The sequence below is a fragment of the Phaenicophaeus curvirostris genome, chromosome 25, assembly GCF_032191515.1.
Source record: "Phaenicophaeus curvirostris isolate KB17595 chromosome 25, BPBGC_Pcur_1.0, whole genome shotgun sequence".
Taxonomy (NCBI): domain Eukaryota; kingdom Metazoa; phylum Chordata; class Aves; order Cuculiformes; family Cuculidae; genus Phaenicophaeus; species Phaenicophaeus curvirostris.
In genome coordinates, this window is record NC_091416.1 from 4,613,020 (window position 1) to 4,635,560 (window position 22,541).

At 43.8% G+C, this 22,541-nt stretch overlaps 1 protein-coding gene across 2 annotated transcripts in view; it reads left to right on the forward strand.

The window, feature by feature from the left end:
* SCN3B (sodium voltage-gated channel beta subunit 3) overlaps positions 1 to 22,541 on the forward strand; it is a 59,912-nt gene that overhangs the window by 28,051 nt on the left and 9,320 nt on the right. Inside the window, exon 2 of one of the 2 annotated variants that reach the window (XM_069876557.1) lies at positions 17,988 to 18,148. Coding sequence is in view for 1 of the 2 variants with exons in the window: in XM_069876556.1 (XP_069732657.1) it covers positions 18,398 to 18,419 (22 nt within the window). In the remaining variant the exon portion in view is untranslated. Of the gene's footprint in view, positions 1 to 17,987; positions 18,149 to 18,382; positions 18,420 to 22,541 lie in introns of those variants that run through there. The other variant, XM_069876556.1, reaches the window with a different exon arrangement.

A 22,541-nucleotide genomic window follows, 5' to 3' on the forward strand; every position in this document is an offset into this window, starting at 1 on the left:
CAATAGGAGCATGAGTAAATTCATGTTCAAATTATGGACAGTTTTCCAGCAACTGAAGTATTGCACCTCCTTAAATGACATTAATATTAAAAAAATGAAGCTCTTTCACTTCTCAGTTGGTGCATGTAGGTCTTTTTCCACGGCGTTCTTTAATCTGAGACTGTTAAACAAGGTACAGAAGTGTATCTGGAGAGGTTTCTCGTTCAGTTTCTGCTGTTCATTGTATCAAGAACTGGATCATGTACAAGGGCTTGAATATAAACCTTTTCATATGTATATAGGTATTGGAGATTTCACAATGTGTGCTTTATGCAAAAGCAGTGATATATTGACTGCATCCAGTGAATCTGCCTGTGTTACTGAGATTGTGTCTCTGTGGCTGGAAAAGATACTTGAGCAGGATGATCAAGAGTGTGATGAGTGTATTTGACATCAAACTAGACTGCTGAGGCGGGAAATAGGAGGATATGTGAAAGGAAACTTGGAAATGGGGAAATGCCTTCCAGGAATACAGTTGGGTTGTCCATCAGACCTGTTGGTAAGGACAGTAGGATAGGAAGTTTAGTGTTTGGTAGGAACGGTTGGACTCGGTGATCCGGTGGGTCTCTTCCAACCTGGTTATTCTGTGATTCTGTGATTCTGTGAAGTACGAAAAGAGGGCTGGCAGAGTTTATCCTTCTCATTTACAGGTTTCAACTGGAAACTGGTATTTCTAATCTGGTAGACAGAAAACACGAATGTGTATCATAATATCCTGCTGCTCACAGATTGTAAAAACAACTATTCTATAATTCTTTGGTAGTGGTTTGTGATTCAGAGCGTTATCCGGGTCAGTTTTTGTGAGTTTTTGCTTTTGTCTTCTATAAATCATGGCTACTTTTGCCTGGGGACAAATGTTAGAAATGCAAATTAGAAAAGCATTTGGCAACAAAGTACCATGCACTCTGGTCTACACGCGATATTAACATCTGTCGCCTTAAGTGTATATTTAGCAGCAAATAAATTAACTGGGGAAAGCCCCATAGACAGTAGTATAGCTTAACAATATTTACAAAGTATTGAGCTACGTTTGCTGGTGACAAATGATCTGCATTGAGCTGCCAAGGTCAAAGTGTGAAAATGATGGTTAAAGAGTTCTGTGGGAGAAATTCCATTAATTTTACCCACTGAAGGGATTGGGTTTGTGTGAATTACAAAGCGCAGAGGAGAAGCACTGTAAGAAGATTAATGTCGTCTTCCCTGTGAATCAAGATACGGTGATTGACCAGTGTAATGTCATAGAATCGTAGAATAGTTTGGGTTGGAGGGGACCTTAAAGATCATCCAGTTCCACCTCCTGCCATGGGCAGGGACACCTCCCACTGGATCAGGGGCTCCAAGCCCCATCCAGCCTGGCCTTGAACCCCTCCAGGGATGGGGCAGCCACCACTGCTCTGGGCAACCTGGGCCAGTGTGTCCCCACTCTCATAGTGAAGAAATTCCTCCTAATGTCTAGTCTAAATCTGCCCCTTTCAAGTTTATACCTATTGCCCCTCATCCTATCACTACAAGCCTTTGTGAACAGCCCCTCCTCAGCTTTCTTGGAGCCCCTTCAGGTACTGGAAGGGTGCTATAAGGCCTCCTCGGAGCAGAATTATCCTTGTTAATGGTAGTCACTTTCCCCTGATGTTCTGGGTTTTGTCATCTGGCCTTGCTGGAAAGGTACCAGAAATAGAACCTGGGCTGCAGTTCTGCACAAGTGCTTGTACACATCAGAGCTCTGCCCATGGAGCACTAGTGCCTTGGTTTGGCAAGACGTGGCTTGTGTAGAGACGAATATGCTTGGGTCAACGCCAGAGAGCTGTAATCATCACGTGTGCTTCTAGCGTGTCTCAACGTTCATCGCTGAGCCCTGTTTAGAAGACAAAATTGAATGTGTTGTTCTGATTGCTAGAAAAATAACGTGTTTCTTCAGAACTATTACATCTCACACTTATTCACTAGAATTAAGACAAACTTTAATTCTGTTCTAAGTTCCTACATCTTCATGCAAGACCTGTAAGAAGAGAGCCAGAAGAATGTTTTGCTGTTATTTAACACACCAAGACCACATTTTTTCCAGTGTAGCGTGTGAAGGCTGCAGCCTGCTGATACGTGTGCTCAGATTCTCAGACTCATTCTGGTTGTGAAGGAAAGGTGTAAATATTTGTAAGAGCTTTTGGAGTAAGGAGAATGTAATGCATTTGCCTGCAATTTCCCTGTTGACCTTTGCTGTGTGATTTGTATGCCCTCTATCTTGTATGACGTGGGGCTGCATTAGGAGAACCGGCAGTGTGCACCTTTAGAAGTACCTGAAGATGCAAGAGCGGATGGTAGATTTGTGCTTCAATTTGCTTTCACGAGGCGAGGTGCAGACTTGCTGCCTTTCCTGGGGGAGAGCCAGCAGAGGGAGCAGAGCTGTCTCTGCATACAGGGCTCACCTGGAGCATTCAAAGCTTTCACACCATCGAAAATCCGATTTCAGAGAACAGTGTGTGTCAGTCTTGGTGCCCTAGCACAGGCTTATCTCCAGTGGTTTGGCTTTTTCTTCCTTTGAGGCCAAGTGTAAAACAAAATCTGAACTTCAGGTGACAGTCGTGTGTAACAAGTGATAGGATGAGAGGAAATGTTCTCAAGTTGTGCCCGGGGAGATTGGATATTTGAGAATATTACTTCACTGGAAGGGTTGTCAGACACTGGAAGAGAGTACCCAGGGAAGTGGTGGAGTCACCATTCCTGGAAGAAGTGCAGGTGTATTGCTTAGAGACATGGTTCAGTGGTGGAGTAGGCAGTGTTGGGTTTGCAATTGGACTCGATGATCCTAAAGGTCTTTTCCAACCTAAACAATTCTGTGATTCTCTAAAGTCATTTTTCAAAGGTGAGATAGAGCTGTAGGCGAGCTAGGCACATTCTGGCAGGTATGTACAGGAGCTGTGTCATTTCCTTGTGCTTTAAGTAGCCTTTAAACCAGGGCTTTGCAGCTAGATATTTCACATCCAGTAGCAGGCAACCTGTTAGTGAAACCAACTAGAAAGGACCTAGTGTGTATTTTGGGTCTATCTCTTAGCAAAGGTGGGAAGCTTTGAGGATTCCTTGTTTCCCTACTCAGGGGAGAAATAAAACTCCCCTCTCAGCAGAGGGAAAAACTACTGCTAAATCTTACCTTTTCTATTTGAATGATTTTAACCCAAAGACGTTAAAGCATAATTCACAAGCCACAAGGGATGAACCAAGAGCCTGTATAGAGCTTTCAGGAGCCAAATGAAAACAAAAGCTTAGGCAGTATTTTGACACTGTAATTTGGGCATTAGTTATAAACCACTCCTTGTCTGAGAGCCTGCAGCACTCATCTCTCTGTGACAGGGGAATCGCACATTCTGGTTTTACACAGTGCGGTATGGAATTTGTGGAAAGGTGTATTTCAGTGGCGTTTTTTTCTAATTTTCTTAATTATCAAAGAGGAGTAGGAAATTGCGAGGAACAATAGGCTTAATTCCTAGCTTCTAAGATGGCATTTAAAATGGTGAACTATATTGTGCCTGTCTATAAATACCACACTGACTTGATATCCCTAGGCACTTGGCACAGACTCACCACAGCTTGGTTCTGTTTAGGGAAAAGTTTCATCTCTATTTTACAAAAGCATTTGGCTGACCCTCACTCTTTTGAAGCTAATATACTGCTGAGATGAGGTTTTTTATACCCACAAAGAGATAACACTGGTTAAACGTATCCTTTCATATATATATATATCAATATATTGTTTGTTTCTTCACAACATCTGAGGAAGAGCGAGCTAGGCGTGGGGGAAGTGACTATTTTTTCACCTCTAGCCCTTGTTTACAGAGCTACTGCTCAAATTCCTACAACAATACTGTCATTTGTACTCTGTCGCTTTCTGATGTGGAGAAGTGCTCAGTCCAAACAGTTTCATGTAGGTCACCAAGAAGCCGTGCCTGTCTCTAATGTCTCTAAAGTAATCCTGGCTTACCTGACAGAGTGAGCTAAGAAGGTGTGTCTGTCCAGGCACAACATTAACTGCTGAGCTGGCTGCTCCCTGCCTAAAAACAACTCAGGAAGATAAGTAGAAAGCTTGCACTTTTGTTCTGAAGGGACACTGGGAATATTACTTGGAGGTAATCTTCTATTGACATTTTCTGTCGCCCAGGAAGAAAACAGAAGACACAAACGAGTCATGGTATCTAGGGATTTCTTATTCTTCTTGCTATTTTATCTTCCTGCTTCCTAGTGTTATTGATATGAGCCATTGCTGTATTCGGATCGAACGGGGATTGAAAGCATTATGGAAAACTTTTCTTCTTCCTCTTTGCAACTTCCTGGGGCTGTGCAAAGGTACAGTCACACCTGGAAGCCGGCGTGGAAACCCAGTGTAATGTTCTTTAAATGGGGTGGTATTTCCAACATTTCATTTGCAATCATAAATGATTTCTAGGGATTTGCAAATTCTAATCTTTCTCAGCTGTCTCGATGCTTTCATCATTCTTAGGCAAATCAGGTATTTCCCTTTTTGTGTGTTACCTGACGTGCTGGTTCTTGTGCCAAACCAGCGCCTGGAGAACTTGGAGGGCCAGCCTGTGATTTGCAGGCTGAATCTATTCTCTAGAGCAGCACGCCCAGCCTCATTGCTGACAGGCATCACAGCCTGCTGGGGGGCAGAGGCAAGCTAAGGATGAGGACAGGATGAAAAAGGGGCACTTAGAAGAAGGATGTGAGTACGGGCATAGCTGCAGCTGGAGCTGGACACACGGGAAGAGAAAATGGGCTGGAAAGCAGAGGTATGTTTACCCCAAAGCACCTATGCAAATGTAGGCAAGGAAGCTTTGGGGTAGTCTTGCTTGTAAAACACATGGTATGTGAGTTGCATGGTTTAAGTAACGCTGCCTAGAAACAGCAGTCTGGGCAGCAAAGTTTTCCATATGCAGCCTCTGGGAGGGTGTTGTCCATTATTTATCACTCTGAATGGGCAAGCAGTGTTTCCTAATTCCGCGTGGAAACAAAGGAAGGGTTATTTGGCAAAGACACTCTTGGAAAACTTTGGTTCTGTGGCTTTTGGAGGTTTCTTTCCTGATAGAAAGCAGGTCAATGCACTGATGTGACTGCACAAGTAATTGAGAACTAAAACAGTGGGTCTAGATGTTGGCTAGCAAGATAATCCTCATCAGAAGATGGCTGAGGTGCCACAGCCAGATGTTTACTGACTGGGTGACCTCTATTGGAAAGTGATTAAAAATGAGTCACTTGCTTGAATGTGGGTCGTTCAAACAGATGATCTTTTCTTTACCTGGTGATGTCCTTGCATCGCTGAGTGTCACCCGAGAGTTCTGCTAACTGAACATGACAGTCTGTGAGCGCAGCAGCAGTGAGCGTTTCAGCTGAGAATGCCAAGATGCTGGCTCACAGCTTGCAACAGCTGCTCGCAGAGCAAGTCAGGATCTTTAGTCATAGCTTGCAAAGCCAAAGGCTGAGACTGACAAAGTGATGGCTCATGGTTTACACGAGCTGACAGCCAGCGACCATGGCTCTCGTACAGATTGACCCCTGTTTGGTGTTTCCATCTGCAACCACAGTGACTGGTTTGCAGGCACGAAGCAAAGTTTAGGTGTCCAATAGTTGACAAGGGTATTGCAAGAAGTGGGCTTCAGTGCCTAGTGGGAGAAGAGAATAAAGCATGTCTCAAAAAGACTGTTTAAGCTATTTCTTCATTTTGTCTTTGCATTTTTGCATTCCCAGAAAAGTGAGTGGGTACAGAGCTGCTACCAGAGCAGGCAAGGCAGTCGCTGAAGCATTTAACAGGGAATGCCGTGCCCCCCTATTCTTTTATTTTCTTTTTTTTTCCAGCTACATGTGCTATCATTGTAGTGGAATTCTGTTGGCCACTTAAAAAGGTGGGGAAGGAGAGCTTTCTCTGCTCAGTTTGTTGTACTTCTAGCGATATTTCAGAGAATCTAGATGCATTTTTTTTTCCCATTTGTATTTCCTTCTGAAACTCTGTGCTCTTGCAATAATGGTCACATTTGTGTCCTTGAGTAGTATTCAGAGAAGGCTTTTGAGGTGAGAGAAAATAGTCTTGAAACAGTTCAAGGTATTACACAACTGGGATGTTTGAGCCCTGATATGAAGTTGCAAGCAGCATTTTACCTGTGGAATTTGAAAATCACATGGGTCTGCATGCAGCCCAGAGCAGTGTGAAATCTCACCCGCACAGACCTTGTACTCAGCCTCATCCAGAAAATGCTTAGGGTCAAGAAAAACTTGTTCCATATTTGCCAAAGCCACGTGCAGGTACTTGGCCGGGTCTCTGTGCCCTTGCCACCAGTTCCTCTGCTTTGGCCCCACAGCATCCTTCGTACTCATAACCCAGTGTCTCACTGCAGAGTCAGGCTGGAAATCTGAGACGGCGCAGGTAGGAGATGAGCAATTTGAAGGGTAAAATGCAGATCTAGGAAAGTGTCGGGGTCTTTGCACAATGAGCATAAGAATGAGCACGGTGCTGGTTCTCACCAGTTTCTAAAAGGCCTGGAGAAGAGGAGGCTGAGGGGAAACCTCATTGCTCTCTACAACTACCTGAAAGGAGGTTGTGGAGAGGAGGGAGCTGGGCTCTTCTCCCAAGGGACAGGGGACAGGACGAGAGGGAATGGCCTCAAGCTCCACCAGGGGAGGTTCAGGCTGAACATTAGGAAAAAATTTTTCACAGAAAGGGTCATTGGGCACTGGCAGAGGCTGCCCAGGGAGGCGATTGAGTCACCTTCCCTGGAGGTGTTGAAGGGATGGGTGCATGAGGCACTGAAGGACATGGTTTAGTGATTGATGGGAACGGTTGGACTTGATGATCCGGTGGGTCTTTTCCAACCTGGTGATTCTATGATTCTGGTTGTGCACCGCTAGTTACTTGTGCTTTTGCCATGATAAAGAAAATCACAATGAAAATACTTCCCAGCCACTTAGCTCTGTTCAAAGAAAGCTTTACATATCGTAGATCTGTACGCGTGGCGTGGTAGCCTTGAAACAATAGCCCTAAGGAAAAGAAGGAGCCTTTGTGCTCTCTTCAGTCTCCCACAAAGCCAGCATGAGTGAGGCGCTCTACCTGCTCCGCTGCCATCGCCTCCCTGTACGCCAACGCTGAGCGTGGCTCTGGCCGTGGGCAGAGTTTCACCTTCCTCTCGCAGACTTGGGGCAGTAAATGCTGTAGGGAAATCCAACCTCACCTTTCACCTACTTTCCTCTTGGGGAAATGCCCTTGACTTTGATTTGCATTGGATACTGCTTGACTGCTGCTGAGAACCAGTCCAACCGCTCGTTCATTGTAAATTACAGCAAAGTCAGTTAAGTAAGAAATATAAAGTTGTAGGATTGGAGCTCGACTAGTAACAAATTCACTTGTTATCACCTTCTGTTTGACTTTGGAAGTGGCTCGGGATAGCATAATTAATGTTTTGAATATTTATTCTATCCAAAAAGAATGCAAAGTTTTGTTAGATCCAAGATGCGCTTAAATGTTTTGTCATCTTCTTTTAGTGGTTTATATTTAACAGTTCTGAAATGTTATCATAAATAGAAGATGTTAGCTGAGTTTAGACTTTGCTCTTTCCTTCTTCTTTTCTTTCTTTGTATCTGTGGTATCTCTTTTTACTGTACTCAGCTTGAGGAAGGTTGCAGACTGGACGTTTTTAGTATCGTACTTAAAGGCATTTGTAAAATGCCCCTACTTAGTGAGCAGAAACACCAATGTCTTAGGCTTGTTTTTTTTCATCAATAGATCTAATAATAATGAGCAAAGGACCGTCATCTCCATTACTGATGGAGAAACTGAGTCACAGAGAGGCAGTGACTTGTGCAAGATCAAGTAGTAAATGTGGGGTCCTAGCTTAGTACTGTGTTATCTTAGTATGGTGTCACGGCTCAATATACAGATTTTTGTGATGAGTAAGTAGGTAGTGACTGAGGTCTATCGTGAGTTACGTGTGGGTGAGCACAATATTAGCATAAGCAAGCAGATGAGCCAAAATAGCTGGGCAATAACCTGTACTTTTAGAAGGAAAACAAACTGAGTCATTTTGGTATTGGGTCTGACCCAAGAGGTTTCCAGGATGCTGGAGGTTGTTCCTCTCCTAGGCCAAAAGCCATGTGCTCTGTGCCTGGAAGTGGAAGAGGACACTGTTATAGGAGATGATCTGAATTTGAAAATCATAGAATCACCAGGTTGGAAGAGACCCACCAGATCATCAGGTCCAACCATTCCCATCAATCACTAACCCATGTCCCTCAGCACCTCGTCCACCCGTCCCTTAAACCCCTCCAGGGAAGGTGACTCAACCCCCTCCCTGGGCAGCCTCTGCCAGTGCCCAATGACCCTTTCTGTGAAGAATTTTTTCCTGACGTTCAGCCTGAACCTTCCCTGGCAGAGCTTGAGGCCATAAAAAAGGCAAAGGACTAAGTGCTACATACGTTCATGCTCGTGACAACCCTGTGAAAAGATGGACAAAACAGAGGATAACTGGGACATCCCATTAAATGAGCTTTATTGCTTCTTCCTTGAAGGTGCATAGCCCGTCTGCAGAGCTGTCCTTGCAGCACAAGTATCATCAGCACGCCGAGTGTCAAACCTGAGCTTTGTGCTTTGGAAATCCACTTTGATGTACTGTGTTCGGTTCTGGGCCCCTTACCACAAGAAGGATGTTGAGGCTCTCAAGTGACTCCAGAGAAGAGCAACGAAGCTGGTGAAGGGGCTGGAGAACAGGCCTTATGAGGAACGGCTGAGAGAGCTGGGGGTGTTTATCCTGGAGAAGAGGAGGCTGAGGGGAGACCTCATTGCTCTCTACAACTGCCTGAAAGGAGGTTGTGGAGAGGAGGGTGCTGGGCTCTTCTCCCAAGTGACAGGGTACAGGATGACAGGGAATGGCCTCAAGCTCCGCCAGGGGAGGTTCAGGCTGAATATCAGGAAAAAATATTTCACAGAAAGGGTGATTGGGCAGTGGCAGAGGCTGCCCAGGGAGGTGGTTGAGTCCCCTTCCCTGGAGGGGTTTAAGGGACAGCTGGACGAGGTGCTAAGGGACATGGTTTAGTGTTTGATAGGAATGGTTGGGCTCAATGATCCGGTGGGTCTCTTCCAACCTGGTGATTCTATGATACCCTTATTCCAGGCTTTTTCCAGGACAGTGCAAAGGGAGATGGTGATGCCATCGCACGGTGGAAAGCAGGCAGAGCAGAGACCGCTGGGCTGGTGAATGAGCCAGCTCCAGAGCTGGAAGCAGCATAATCACATCAGCGCTGTGCTCGTGTTAATAAGCTCTGCTGCATCACGGTGTTAATTGGTATTTGCATAGCACTTTACAAATCTGAAAGCATTGCTTAAATGCAAATGATAAATAGGTTGGCTTCCAAACTGTCTGTATAGCTTGCCCTCTCAGCTAATTAGGCACTTTGGCATTTGATATGAATGTAAAATGAAGGGTTGAATCAAATATCTTTTTTACAGTTTAATTCTTCAAACTTGTAGATGGACCGTGAAACAATTTGAGCTTGGAGAACTGTTAGTAAAGGCATAGGCAGCATTTTGGGATCCTGATTCCATGAGGTGCCCTAAAAGCTGTGGAAACAGCTGTGCTCTGGTTTACTTAATGCAAACCATTGTGTGATGAGATTTACAGGGCTTAGAGCTGTAACGCTGACTGTGCTTGAGAAATTTTCATCCTTCTTGGTGTCAATGTGAGTTTAAATTTTGGGCGTGCAGAGCTTAGTTACTGGGGGGTTTATGGGACACCAGCCATATCCTTTTTAGCAATGGTAAACTCCATCTCTGTCTTCTCATGTAGTTGTTTTAAATTTGTTTAATTGTTTTACAAAGGCTTGTAGTGATAGGACAAGGGGCAATGGGTATAAATGGGAGAGGGGCAGATTTAGACTGGACATAAGGAGGGATTTCTTCACTATGAGGGTTGGGAGGCCCTGGAACAGGTTGCCCAGAGCAGGGGTGGCTGCCCCATCCCTGGAGGTGTTCAAGGCCAGGTTGGATGGGGCTTGGAGCCCCCGATCCAGTGGGAGGTGTCCCTGCCCAGGGCAGGGTGGTGGAACTGGATGATATTTAATGTCCCTTACAACCCAAACCATTCCCTGATTCTACGATTCTAAATTGTAGTGTAATTTGGGCAGGCATCGTTGTATACACTGTGCATTTAGGATGATTAGAAAAGATGCAAAACATGTATTATTTCTCTATCCTATGGAAACTGTAATTATGGCAAATTAAAATATGACTCAGTACTTTCTTCATTGGAAGCCAAGTTGGATACTTTGATAATTCATGTACATAAAAATACTTTATTTTTAGCTATTTCAGAAGTCTGAATGTTTAAACTACTTGGCAAAATGAGGCTTTGTATTCAAAGCATGTAAAGGTTCAGGCTACTGTATCATTCGGAAATAGATTACTCTCTAGCATAGTGTATTTTAAGATTAATAATTTCAGAAGTTTCTGAGCATCTGTTCAAGAGAGCAGCTCCTTAAAAAACAATGTCTATATTTATCGGGTTATTGCACAAAATCAGCAATGCATTCAAATATTTTTGTCTTGCATTATCATCCTAAAGTGTGTCATTAGCTGCTGAAATGATGCTACAATATGAGTATCATTTTATCACAAAGTTAATGCACTGGAAACCAAACACCAGAAAGGAATAATTATATGCTATGCTAGTAGGAAACAAAGACTAAAACATAATAGTGAAACAATTTTTTAAAGGCTACCAAAATTCGGAAAGGGAAAACAGCATCATAAAGAAAATCAGTCTTAATAAATTACCACTTCTGTGGGAATTGTCTGGTGCTCTGAAAAGCAGTTCTGTGTTTTCCTTCTCACCAGAGTGATTAATGGGCTGGTTCTGCCAAAGGTAGCACATTTAAGCAAAACATAAGCACTAAAAATGAAAGCTTAGTATTTTTGCAGCTGCCCGTGGTGGAATCGGGTTCTCTAAGGGGGAGATAAAAATTTGGAGTACTTGCAAAGGAAGTTGGACCAATGAAATGAAAAAGTTTAATTAGGAAAGTGGGAGCACATCAGAAAGATATATTATCCCCAGATAGGTTCCTTGCTTTTGCCTTCTCTTTCAAAATCATCTCAGCTACCTTAGTCACTTGACTGTGAAATTAGAATCAGGAGCCACTGCAGGTTTTCCCTCCAAGGAGAGATTTGACCTATGGGATTTAGTCTCCCCCTCTCTATCACCCCATTTATCTTTCTCCATGGGCTCTATGAAATCTTGTGTAGCATCAGAATAAGTTTATCACTCTTGGTGGCTTGAAGGTGCTGCTGGTCTGTACCCATTTCTTCTGCCACAAGTACTGCCTGTCTTTGGATGCATCCCTGCTTGTTATCAGCTAGGCAGCACATGCTTTCCTGATAACACGCCATATGATTGTGCCTGTTGAAAACAAGTTTTGATCTAGTATAACACCTAGTTTATCGGCTGGAAATCATTTATCCTACCCAATATTTCGATTTATTCTTTGCCAGTTACAAACTCTGAAGGCCAGTTCCCCTTTGGCATATATTGGAGCAGCACTGCTAAATGTTCAGTGTAAGAGAGAGGAAAGCCAGGCACGCGTGTGGAATTTCTAGGTGAATCAACCCAATTCCCATTAGCTTTGCCGTAGGTGGGGTTTTTAAGCCTCACAGATGCTTTCCAGCATCCTGCAGGACATGTCAGTGATGACCTTTTGATTGACCCAAGCCGTACTATCCAGGAAGAACAAGCTCTAAATGAGTATTTGAGATGTTTAAAGGAATTATTCCCTTTTTGTGTTGAAGTAGTTGGCACATAAAAGTCTATCAGGCACACCGTTCTGGATCAACATATAATTTATGTATGCTTGACTTCCTTATGGAGGTGAGTCAGAGGCTAAAGAGTTTCGGTCCAGTAAGGAAGTGAGGATCTATTTTAAGTTGCTGCGTATTCTTGATTTCTGCTGAGTGGGAGATAGCACCGACTGAACATCTTGGCTGATATCACTGATATCTCAAATGATATCTGTGGGATCAAGAGTAGAAATCACAAGCCTAGGCTGCAATGAGCTCACCAGGTAATGGCTGAGCATTTCCCAGTGGCTGGGGGTAGACAGACTCAGCTTCCCCCACAGCTGGCACTGCTCCCATCCCTTTGGTGTTGTCTGTATGGCACTTCCTGATGTCTCATTTTATATTTCTAACCCATTCAACACTCTTTAGCCAGAGGTTTTGCTTTGTGAAGCGCTCTGTTGATGCAATGCAATATGTGTTAGTCCATCAGTAGTAATGTACAACCTGAAGGTAGGTTATGAAGCTTTGCAAATCTGCCCATCGTGTGATTTCCTTGTCAAACCTCTGGAAATGCTGCCTGAGTCAAACATGTCACTGCAATTGTGTATCTGCCTTGAACATGTCAGCGCTGTGACTATGCAAAGTTTGGCAGGCAGACAGAGACTCTTTTGCAGTCATGGTAAGCATGAAATCCCTTTTCCCTGGATTTTTCCTTCAGCAAAAGCCCTGGCTGTATAGCTGGGCAGGAGGGAGAGCCTTCACTTTTGGATGTGACATCATTGGTTATGATTAATTCCTTTGGTTTTGTGAGAACGTGTTGCATTAGAAGTCATATTTATGGAGATAATCTTTTTATCTGGCCAAGAGCACATTCTCTCTCTACTAGACAACAAATTAGTTCTTTCTTTAATGAGAAAGATAATAAGGGATCTCCTCACCCAGAGGAACAGGGGAGGGCATGGCACGAAGCCAACAAAATCAGAAACAAAAGCAGAAGCAGGAGATGAAAAATACATTTATTAAAGAATGGCTGCAAAATACAAGTGATGTACTGCAGCAACTCATTCATCCAGAGAATTTGGCCTTGCCTCACTCTAATCTAAATTGAATCTAATTTAGATTCCAAGCAAGGGATGGGAATCCTTTCTTGAACCAAAACAAGCCTTGGCACCTCCTACCTTTTCATTACTCATTCCTTAATTTGTTTGGGTTTGTTATGTAGGACGCTCAGGAAGAATAGCTTAAAGCTGTGTGCGCCTGGGCTAAATCTGATGTTATAATCACTGCTTTGCTGTACGTTGGGTTGATTTTTGACGCAGTTACAGCACCCAGGGCTGGGAACGTGCTTCTGCCTGGGTGCCCTGGGAACTTCAGCATGAGCATCTTCCTCTTCTTTCGTGAGCACTGAATTACTTGCACTGCTGCTTGTCTTAGGGAGACCAGTGCAGCCTTGAGATCAAGCAATTCTTCTGCACTTTTATTCTCAAATTCTGCCTACGCACATGGGTTAGAACCATCCTGGAAGAAGGGGCTTTTGAAGATCATTATCTCCCCTTTTGAGATATCGTGCTTACTGAACTAATTTCTATTCTTGCATTACAAGCTGATAAACAGCAAAGCTTGGCCTCCTAGTCTGTGTGTCTCCTGGAAGAACAAATGGCATAATTCCTTCCCTGAGTCTCCTCGGGACTCAGCACCTGAATTGAGGTTCAGACTAAGCTCAGGGCAATGGCAGCAATCTTTATTCAATACTCTAGCGCTCTATATTTTTTACTGAGGCTATTTCCTGATGAGTGAGAGGAGATGGGATTTAGGCATTGATTCCAGTAGAGGTTTTTGTAATACAGGGCATGTTAGGACGCTGCCTTGGAGCACGTCCCAAACCGTCATGCTACCTCATCATTTTCTAACTCCCTGCCTGATTCTTTGACATGTGCTCCTCAGCATCTTGTCTCCATCGCTCCCAGAAACCCATCCTAGTTCTGACGTGTTTGCTTCCCTATGGATATTCTTCTACCTCACAGACATCTCTTGAGATCCTGTGGGTACGTGCTCTGGTTGCTCAGTGCCATAAATGTTGTCATACTTATGTATGTAGTTCTCATACCGCTAATTTGTCTCCTACTGATTCTGAAGAAAATGATGAGTTGATCAGGTTGTTACACCCCAAGGGTGAACAGTTTTGTTGGGAATTCAGGACATGGATAAACCTGCCTGCAAGCAGTATGAGAGAACATTGCTTTGGGGAATGGGAAAATTGAGTGGCTACACAGGAATGGCAAGAGTGGTTTGGAAGAACTTTGGAGGAAAAGACAATCAAATAGTGGAGTCAGGGGGATGCTTCTTGAGAATCTGTTGGGAGAAAAAGCAGATTATTAATTTCCCCGCAGAAATGAAGATATGAAAAAGGTAAACGTTTCTACTGACCCAGAACATCTGTAGTTTATACATCTCAAGTCCTAACTGACAGCGAGTTTTTTGCTATCTCTATCTTAATGCTCATCAGGACTGCGTGCCCTATATTAGTATTGTTTGCCAGTTTGGGCTTGCCAGTCTCCCTGCGGGAAGTATTCTAAGCCACGTGAGATAGGTGGGTGATAAAATGCCTAATAGCAACCAGCTGGCAATGGAAGTAAGGATTGCAGGAATGCTGCTTCCTTCCTACTTCCAAGAACTGCATCAAAACCCAAGAACCTCTATCACATGTGAACTGCACTCTTGGGCCACTTCAGGTGATGGCTGTGAAGCTTTTTTCTGGTTGCCATAGGAAATTCCAGTTGAAACAAAGACTGGGTTAGCCTCTTTAGGACACAAGGTGGTAAAATATCACCTTTTCCAAGATTCCTTTCTTGTTGCTGAGGTGAGCATTGAGGTCTGCTATTTAATGCATCCAGCTACTTTTTGTGATCTAGTAGTTGTTCTAGCCTCTTCTACAACCTGCTTCGGGGATGCCTTGTACTCTCTTCTTGATTTTTTTCTCTCTGAAGTTTTCTCTCAGCTGCTGCTCAGCACTTTGATGCCATTTAGTACATCCATATCTGAAGATATTATCATTCTATTCCATTCTAAATGCAAAAGAATTTGCAGTTTGGTCAGGAAGGTTTTTCAGAAACGTAGAGACATAAATCTAAAAAAAAATTAGTGGCTGATAGTCTCAATGTGCAGCTGATGAGCTTTCCTGCCTGCTGTGATAAATGGCTCCTTTCCATTGCTAAGCTCAAGTTCTGCTTGATTAGACTGGGACAGAGCAGGTTGCAGTCTGAGCGCTGTTTATATGGGCTTTTTGAAGTGTAAGCTCTTTTATTTTCTATGTTTTTCTGTGTTTCCATGTGACTGTGAAATGCTGCCACCCTTAGCATAAGGACATCCTTTTCCTGACAATGCCAATACCAGATCAAAACTAGAACAAGTCAAGGAGAGTCCTCCTTCTTGCAGTGGAGCTTTTGTCTGTGTTGTGTTTTCCAGATTAAATCAGAAGACTTGAACCTCGTAAGCCAGCATTTTGGCTTTGAGACTAAAATAACACACAGGAAAATCTATATATGCTGCTGGAAATGCTTCTAACTGCATTAGATCTTCCTTATCAATCTAAGCCTGCAGCTGGAATTGTGCCCTGGGTTCCTGTGCTTGTGTTCAGTGTTGCTCTGTTTCATGCTAGTTTTGAGTGTGAGGCATGGAATAGCTACCAAGCTGGCTGCTGATTATTTTCATCTGAAAACAGTAAATTAGTGGAACATGCAGTCAGTTTGTAGAGACCTGTGTGGCTATTTGCATATTTACTAATTTGCATATCATTAAATGCAAATTACTTAATGCCCCAAGAAGGAAAAAAAAGTGGAGGAGGAGGAAAAAGACATGAAACATTTTGTACTAGGATATTACCAAGAGAGAAAGGGATTTTTTTCTTTTGCTGGATTTCAGTCAGTCAAGGATTCTGAAGTTAAAATGGAAAAATTTGGTTTAGTTCCAATTTACCATTTTAGGGCTTGTTTTGCTCCCCCGTCCTCTGCAGTGATTGGTTGTTTCTTGCAGATGAAGATACTGATGTCGCCAACCTCCCCTGTCAAAAGAGAAGCCTTTTGTGCACTGCCCTCTTCTGTGCCTGCCTTGCCTGGCGTTTCCTACTTCTTCTGAAGAACTATCAGGGAAGAGGACCTTGTGCTGTGCTGCTGCGGTGTCTGCCCTACAGCTGCTTGTGAAGTTATCTAGGTTAAGAGGATGCTGCTATCGTCAACAGGCAAAGGCTTTCAGTGCTCTAAAATACCAAAGTGCTTCCTGTTTGCGTGTTGGCACCTGTATTTTTCAAGAGAGCGATGGGGAAGAGAAGGGACTGTAAAGCTTTGCCTAGAAAGGGAAATGAGGTGAGAAGGTTTTGCTGAGCAAGATGCGTGAGGGAAGGAGAAAGATTGATATATTGCTAAACATGCCCGTGTGTGATCATGGGACAGCAATGAAGGTATGGGGGTCAGTGACGGGGCGGATGCTCCGTAACCTGGTCATTAGAACAGGAAACAGGTTGTTACGGGCACTCACCTCAACCCCAGATTTAATCTGTGGCCTTGAGCAAATCCCTTCACCTCGATCTACCTCTGCTTCCTCTCTTCCTCGTGGGAGGGAGGATTTGACACCCCATGGGTTCAGCTGTTAAAAAACTTTGTTAGTTCACAGATGAATAGCTAGGTAGCACCCTCTAAAAGTAGAGGGAGGTGCAAACTTGACCCTCTTGTCTATATCATCATTCAAATTCTACGTTTATGGACCCCGCAGTAGTTGGGAAAAGAAAATCATGCTCAATACTCTGTTACAGTTTAGGAGCACTCTGGCATCTTAGAGGAAACACATTTTTTTCTAAATCGGAATCAGCTTCCAGCTGTTGTTGAGGATGTGTGAAAGGCTATTTCTGCCTCAGAAACAGCTTCATGCTTGTGCCTTTGGTGTGCTGCTCTGATGTGCTTCATTTCTTAGAGATACAACCAGTGTTGATGCTTCTTTGTGTGTTGTTGCTTTTAGATGTTGGGAAAGGGTGGTAATGTCTGTGGTATGTGAGAAAAAGGCTATTTGTAGAACCAACAGCTCCTTTGTTAGGAAGTGTTGTTCCTTGTGTGGTTTACATCAGGATGGGTGTAGGAGGAGGAAAGATTACTGTCAAAGCGTGGGGAGTTGCCCTCTGGTGAGCAATCTGAACCCTATTGAGCACCTTGCACCATGGCCGTCTGGGAACGTGGAGCAGCTGGTAGGGAGAACAGTTATGTGCAGGAGACGAGAACATAATCCTTGCCAGGCACTTGGAGTACATTTAAGTGCAGTTGACTGAGGACATTTGTCAGGGCTGTGGTTTTTAATGCATAGCTTGGGTTTTGATGAAAATTCCAGTATCAAGCTTGTGTATTTTATTGAAAAGATTAATTTTCTCTCTCCCCCAAGGGCTTTGTTCAACCACAAAAGTGGACACCCCATTTGCTCACAACATATAAGGGTTCAGCATGATCTCTGCTTCCCTCAGGCTCCCAGCTATTGTTCTGCTGATCCTGCCCATAGAGAGTCTTGATAATATAAAATGTCTTGGGGTTTTAGTGTGAAAACTGTACTACCAAAACCATGTTTAATCAAGGGTTGTTTACATTGGATGCACCGTGAGTGCTTGAGTGCATGAATGATCAGAATTTAATAACTCATGGACTGTTAGGGGCTGGTGGCCGTGAGTCGTGCCATTGGAATGGAAACGAGCTTGCCACTGCTTAGTGGGTCACGTAAGTAGCCTTTCACCTCATTCTTACTGGGCATTTGTGGCCATGTGGATGGCTTCCAACAAAGCCACTTTTGTATAGAGGGATCTATGTGTATCTTTTAAGTGGAATATGTGTGCGTACTGTTCTTTCATTCTATCTCTGGTACAATCAGCATGATTCCTTATCAAAAATCAGTTGTTATCACTGGATAATTGTACCTGGACAAGGATCCTGTGTGAATCTATACAAATAGGAAAGAAAAAGAGATAATGGTATAAGTGGTTTCCTGTTCTTATTCAAATCTATGCATGAGAATAACAATAAAGGAAATGTTATGTAAGTTGCAGATAAAACTTAATTCTCTTCAGAACAGCAAGCTTCTTTCAAGTATGAATAATAATAAATTCCCTCTCTTTTTTTATCAGTAGGAAGTAGTACCCATAATAACAGCCTTCTGGAAGTATGGTGCTAATGTTCTGTATTTCTGCACGTGTGAGAGTGATCGAGGAGTGTACATCACAGCGTCCCTTCTTCTGGAGTTGGACAACTCCACCACCCTTGCTGGACTGAAATTGTTTCTGTTTCTGAAGTAAGTACCATCCAAAAAGTTGGGCTTGGGTTTGTTTAGTAGTGAGGGTGGGCAGGTAATAAAGGCACTTGACCACCAGGACCAAGAACACTCTTGAACTGGATTCATCCTCTATACACTGCTGGCAGTTAGCACTAGTTTTTAGTCCTTGCCAAAACACAGCCTTGAGCTGATGACCTAGTTTCAACTGACCTTGAAATAAGTAACCCGTGTGACTTGTGAGTAATTACATGACTCAGGTAGCTGGCTATGCTATCACCTGGCTGTGGAGGTAAAGGTGCTTTTGTTATGCTCAGTTCAAGGGCTGCTAGTGGAACTAAATTATACCCTGAGCCTTCCAGCTTCTCCGATCTCAGATTTTTTTTGATTCCTTTTTATTTTATTTATCTTGGAGAACGAGCTGAGACCTGGCAGGAACACAGTGAGATCTGTACCTGATAGCAACAGTTATGGATTCATCTTTCTCAGAGCATTGAGGTCTTTAATTATAGACAAAACAGTGTTGCATATAGTCTGTAGCTTCTTGTAAAAAGTAGTGACTCACTGTACTAGCTTAGTGCATGCAGTCTGGTTTTGTGTAGTGTCCTCGCTGCTCAGTGGAAAACACCTGATCTTTAGAGGCACCGTGGAGCAAAGAGTGAGCACCCATCACCTGGGCAGTGAGAGGAGAAGAGGGCAGGTAAGGCTTACAGGTGAGTTGGTGAGGCACGGGCAAAGTGGATTGACAGAGAAAGTAAGGGTTCCAGAGGGAGGGGCAGGAGTCGAGCAGGGCAAAGAGGTGAAGCAGGGGAACTGAGGGAGAGGGGAAGGCAAGGCAAGCAGAGTTGGCAGAGTTGGTCCTGTATTCCAGGGTTTAGTCTGGGGAGGAACTTCTGCATCCCTCTTGCTTTTATCAGGTCACAGAAATCTTAGTCTTAAGCTGATATCGAGACTATGCATCGCTTAAGTCCTTTATGGCCAAATGCTTTTAGACACCAACAGCAGAACTATTGAGTTGCAGGGATTTCATGGGTTTGCTAGGTCAAGATCTTCAGATCTTTGGGTTGGAAGGGGAGTATTTGCACTTGCATGCAAACTGTGAAGTATTGCAGCTGATTAACCATGTGTGACTTTAAAGTAGGTTTGCACCCCTGTTCTATGGGAATTTATGTTCTTCTGTAGGGTTTCACAGTACCCGAGGAAAAGATATAAGTGATGCAGACACGTCATCTAGTTGTAGATAAATTAAAGGATGTTTTCATAGAGAAAGTACTTCAGTCAGTCACCAGCTGGGACAATGAAGAACTCAGTCATAAAATTGTGGGACAAAAGGCTACACTGAGCTCTTAGTCCAGTGTTCATAAAGCACATTGTCTGTGACGGGAACTCCCTGAGGTTATAATTAACAGTAATAACATCAGATGACAAGCAGATGCAGGTAGAAAGATGGCCAGTACACAGAAACAGTGACATAGTTTCCCTAGCTCTACGATCTGCGTTGCCTGAGAAATCTCTCGGAGGAGAGGAGGGTGCGGAGCAGACAGCGCTATCTGCCGGATCTGCGGAATGACGCTGGTGCCACAGCACCAGGCATATTTTACCCCCTCCCCATAGCTCACACATATGTAGTCACACATCCTTGCATACGTGTTCTCTCTCTCCCATTCCACCGCTTGGGATTTCTCCATGTAATCTCTGCTTTCCTGTACAGTATTTTGCCTCTGGATAGAAACCTACAATTGCTCTGAATTTGGTTTTTTTTCTGGTTGTTTCTTTGTTTAAATTTAATAAAACAGCTACTAAAGTAAGCAAACTATAGTGGAACACCCAGCCAGGAGAAGGTGCCTGATTAGGTGGTGAAGTGCAAGCAAGGAATTCCCTTTGAATAACGGTGGTTTTGAAGGACAAAGTGACATTTTACAGATGCAAAGCTCTGTGTAACTTCTGCTATTTTACGCAGCATCTTTGAATTTGCCCCTGGAGATTTTCCTGACTGCTAAAGACAAAAGACCTTTCAGGTCTCTAGTACTGGAGCTGGAAAAGCTGTTCCTGCTTTGTCTTGTGTGATGTCTAATGTATAACATATCTGCTTGTTTTTTTATATGAAAGATGGCAGCAGTTGTGGTCCTAGGAGGAGAAAGGTGAACATTCAAAGATAGAAGATGCAGAATCATAGCCAAAGACCAAAACCACTTCTTTCCCATGATGGGAGACTTGATTCTGGAAGGTAAGTATATCTGACCAAGCCTCTCAGTACAAAAAAAAGTTTCTTGGAATCACTTGTATTTCCTGGACTCCTGTGAAAAGAAGCCCAGAGCTGTCTTCTAGGAGACTTGGAAATGAACTTCAATGTGTGTGTCCATGCTTATTTGTCAGCTGGGAGGAGATTCAGCCTTGTTCACCACTTAAACAAAGCAGCTGCTAGCACTTCAGCCCAGCCAAGGTAACGCAGTAACACTTGCTGAACAAGCTTCTCTTTGCAAAAACGCAGTCGTTGCACGGTGCTAAAATAATTGATGCGTCGGTGTATTCTACTAGCAGTGAGAATTCAGAAATTAAATGAGCAAATGTGAATGAATTGTGTGGTAATCTGACACACTAATGGGTTTTCAGCCACCGCTGAAGTGAATGAGCTGAGGAGATGCCTAAAGGCATATCTGTAAAATTGCCACCTCATTGGACTCCAGCGTGGTTAAGCAGCACTTCAGTTACAGCACACAAAGGCTTGTCTATGTGCGTATGTGCTGCTTGATTTTATTGGCATTGAGTTCTGGAAAACAATACCCAAAAAGTACCTGGACAAACACCAGGGCTTAGAATTTCCAGGATGTATACAGTAACATACCTCTAAATACAGCCTGTATTAAAGGGCTGGAAAAAAAAAATAAAGGTGTTTATTTAGTGTTAGTAACGTGCAGGAATGTAGCTCAGTGTGTTTCTTGGATGCAAGGGAGAGTTTTCCATGCAGTTTTCAGAGTGTACCTGCTGCCCAAAGGGATCCAAGTCCCAGACCCCGCCCAGTCCCCTGTGCATGTGCAGGTTTTGGCTTATGCAAGCCTGTTCTGAATTTGAGGTGGTGTTTCCCTGCCGGGGACACTGCTAGGAAAAGCATTAAAGGCTCATAAACAAGCAGTCTGCTCGCCAGGGCAGTTACTTCTTGTTCACAGAGGGGAGGTCTGTCCAATATCTACTCCTTCTCATTCTCAGTCCAGAAAGGAAAACAATTTTCAGGGCTGAGCATAAATATTGGAATGATGAATGGCTTGAGTTTTCTCTGAGAGACAGGATGGCAAAGGGGCTGCACCTTGTGGCTCCTTGGTGAGAGCAGCCAGTCTTAAAGGGTCAAAATGTTGTCTATCCAGAGCAGAGACCTTGGAAATCAGTCAGCCTCTTCTGCAGGCATGAAGGGAGCTAAGCCAAGCTCAGGCAGCAATAGGAAATCAAGAACAATCTGATTTGCGGTGCACAATCTGTATACAGTGGAAAAAAATCCTGCAGCATCTATGTGACAGAAAACAGAGTGCTTGGCTAGTGTGGAGCATGGTCTTCAGGAGTCGTGGGTGTATGTGTGATGATGTAGGCAGGTATTTGTATAGAGGGAGCATCTAAGATAGCACAGTCACTCAAGGGGGGCTACAGGAAAGCTGGGGAGTGACTTTTTACAGGAGCATGGAGTGATAGGATGAGGAGGAATGGCTTTAAATTGGAAGCGGGAAGATTTAGATTAGACATTAGGAAGAAATTCTTCACAATGAGGGTGGGGAGGCCCTGGCCCAGGTTGCCCAGGGAAGTGGTGCCTGCCCCATCCTTGAATGTGTTCAAGGCCAGGTTGGATGGGATTTTGAGCAACCTGAGCCAGTGGGAGGTGTCCCTGCCCATGGCAGGGGGTGGAACTGGATGGGCTTTGAGGTTCTTTCCAACCCAAACCATTCTGTTGGGGGGAAGAAGGGCACGCAACTGGGGCTTGTGCACACCTGATGACTGCAGACATAGTCCTCAGCATTGGGAACAGCACATCAGCTGCAACTGTAACTCTGCAGGTGGAAAGATGTGTGAAAAGTATAGCTGGGGTTGTCTGTACTGTATACGACAGGGATCTGGATGTCAGCAAGTATGTGGAGAGGGCATTTCAAAACTTGAGTGTGAAAACTGAATGAGCTTTTATAACCCTCCAGGCACCCTGTAAACACAACCAGAGAAGTCTTCCCTTGCTGTAGATTTCCTCGGAATGGTTTTTAAAGTGCGTGGGAAGGATGCCTACATCTATTAAATTCAACATTTTAAATTGGTATGTATTATCCTGTATGGCTTTTCTGCAAACTGTTACTGGTTTTGTACCAGCTAGAGGCTGCTCTGTAGGAGCAGCGGTGAGCACACGTAAAGGGTGCTCCCTTCCTTTTCATGCTTTATCTTC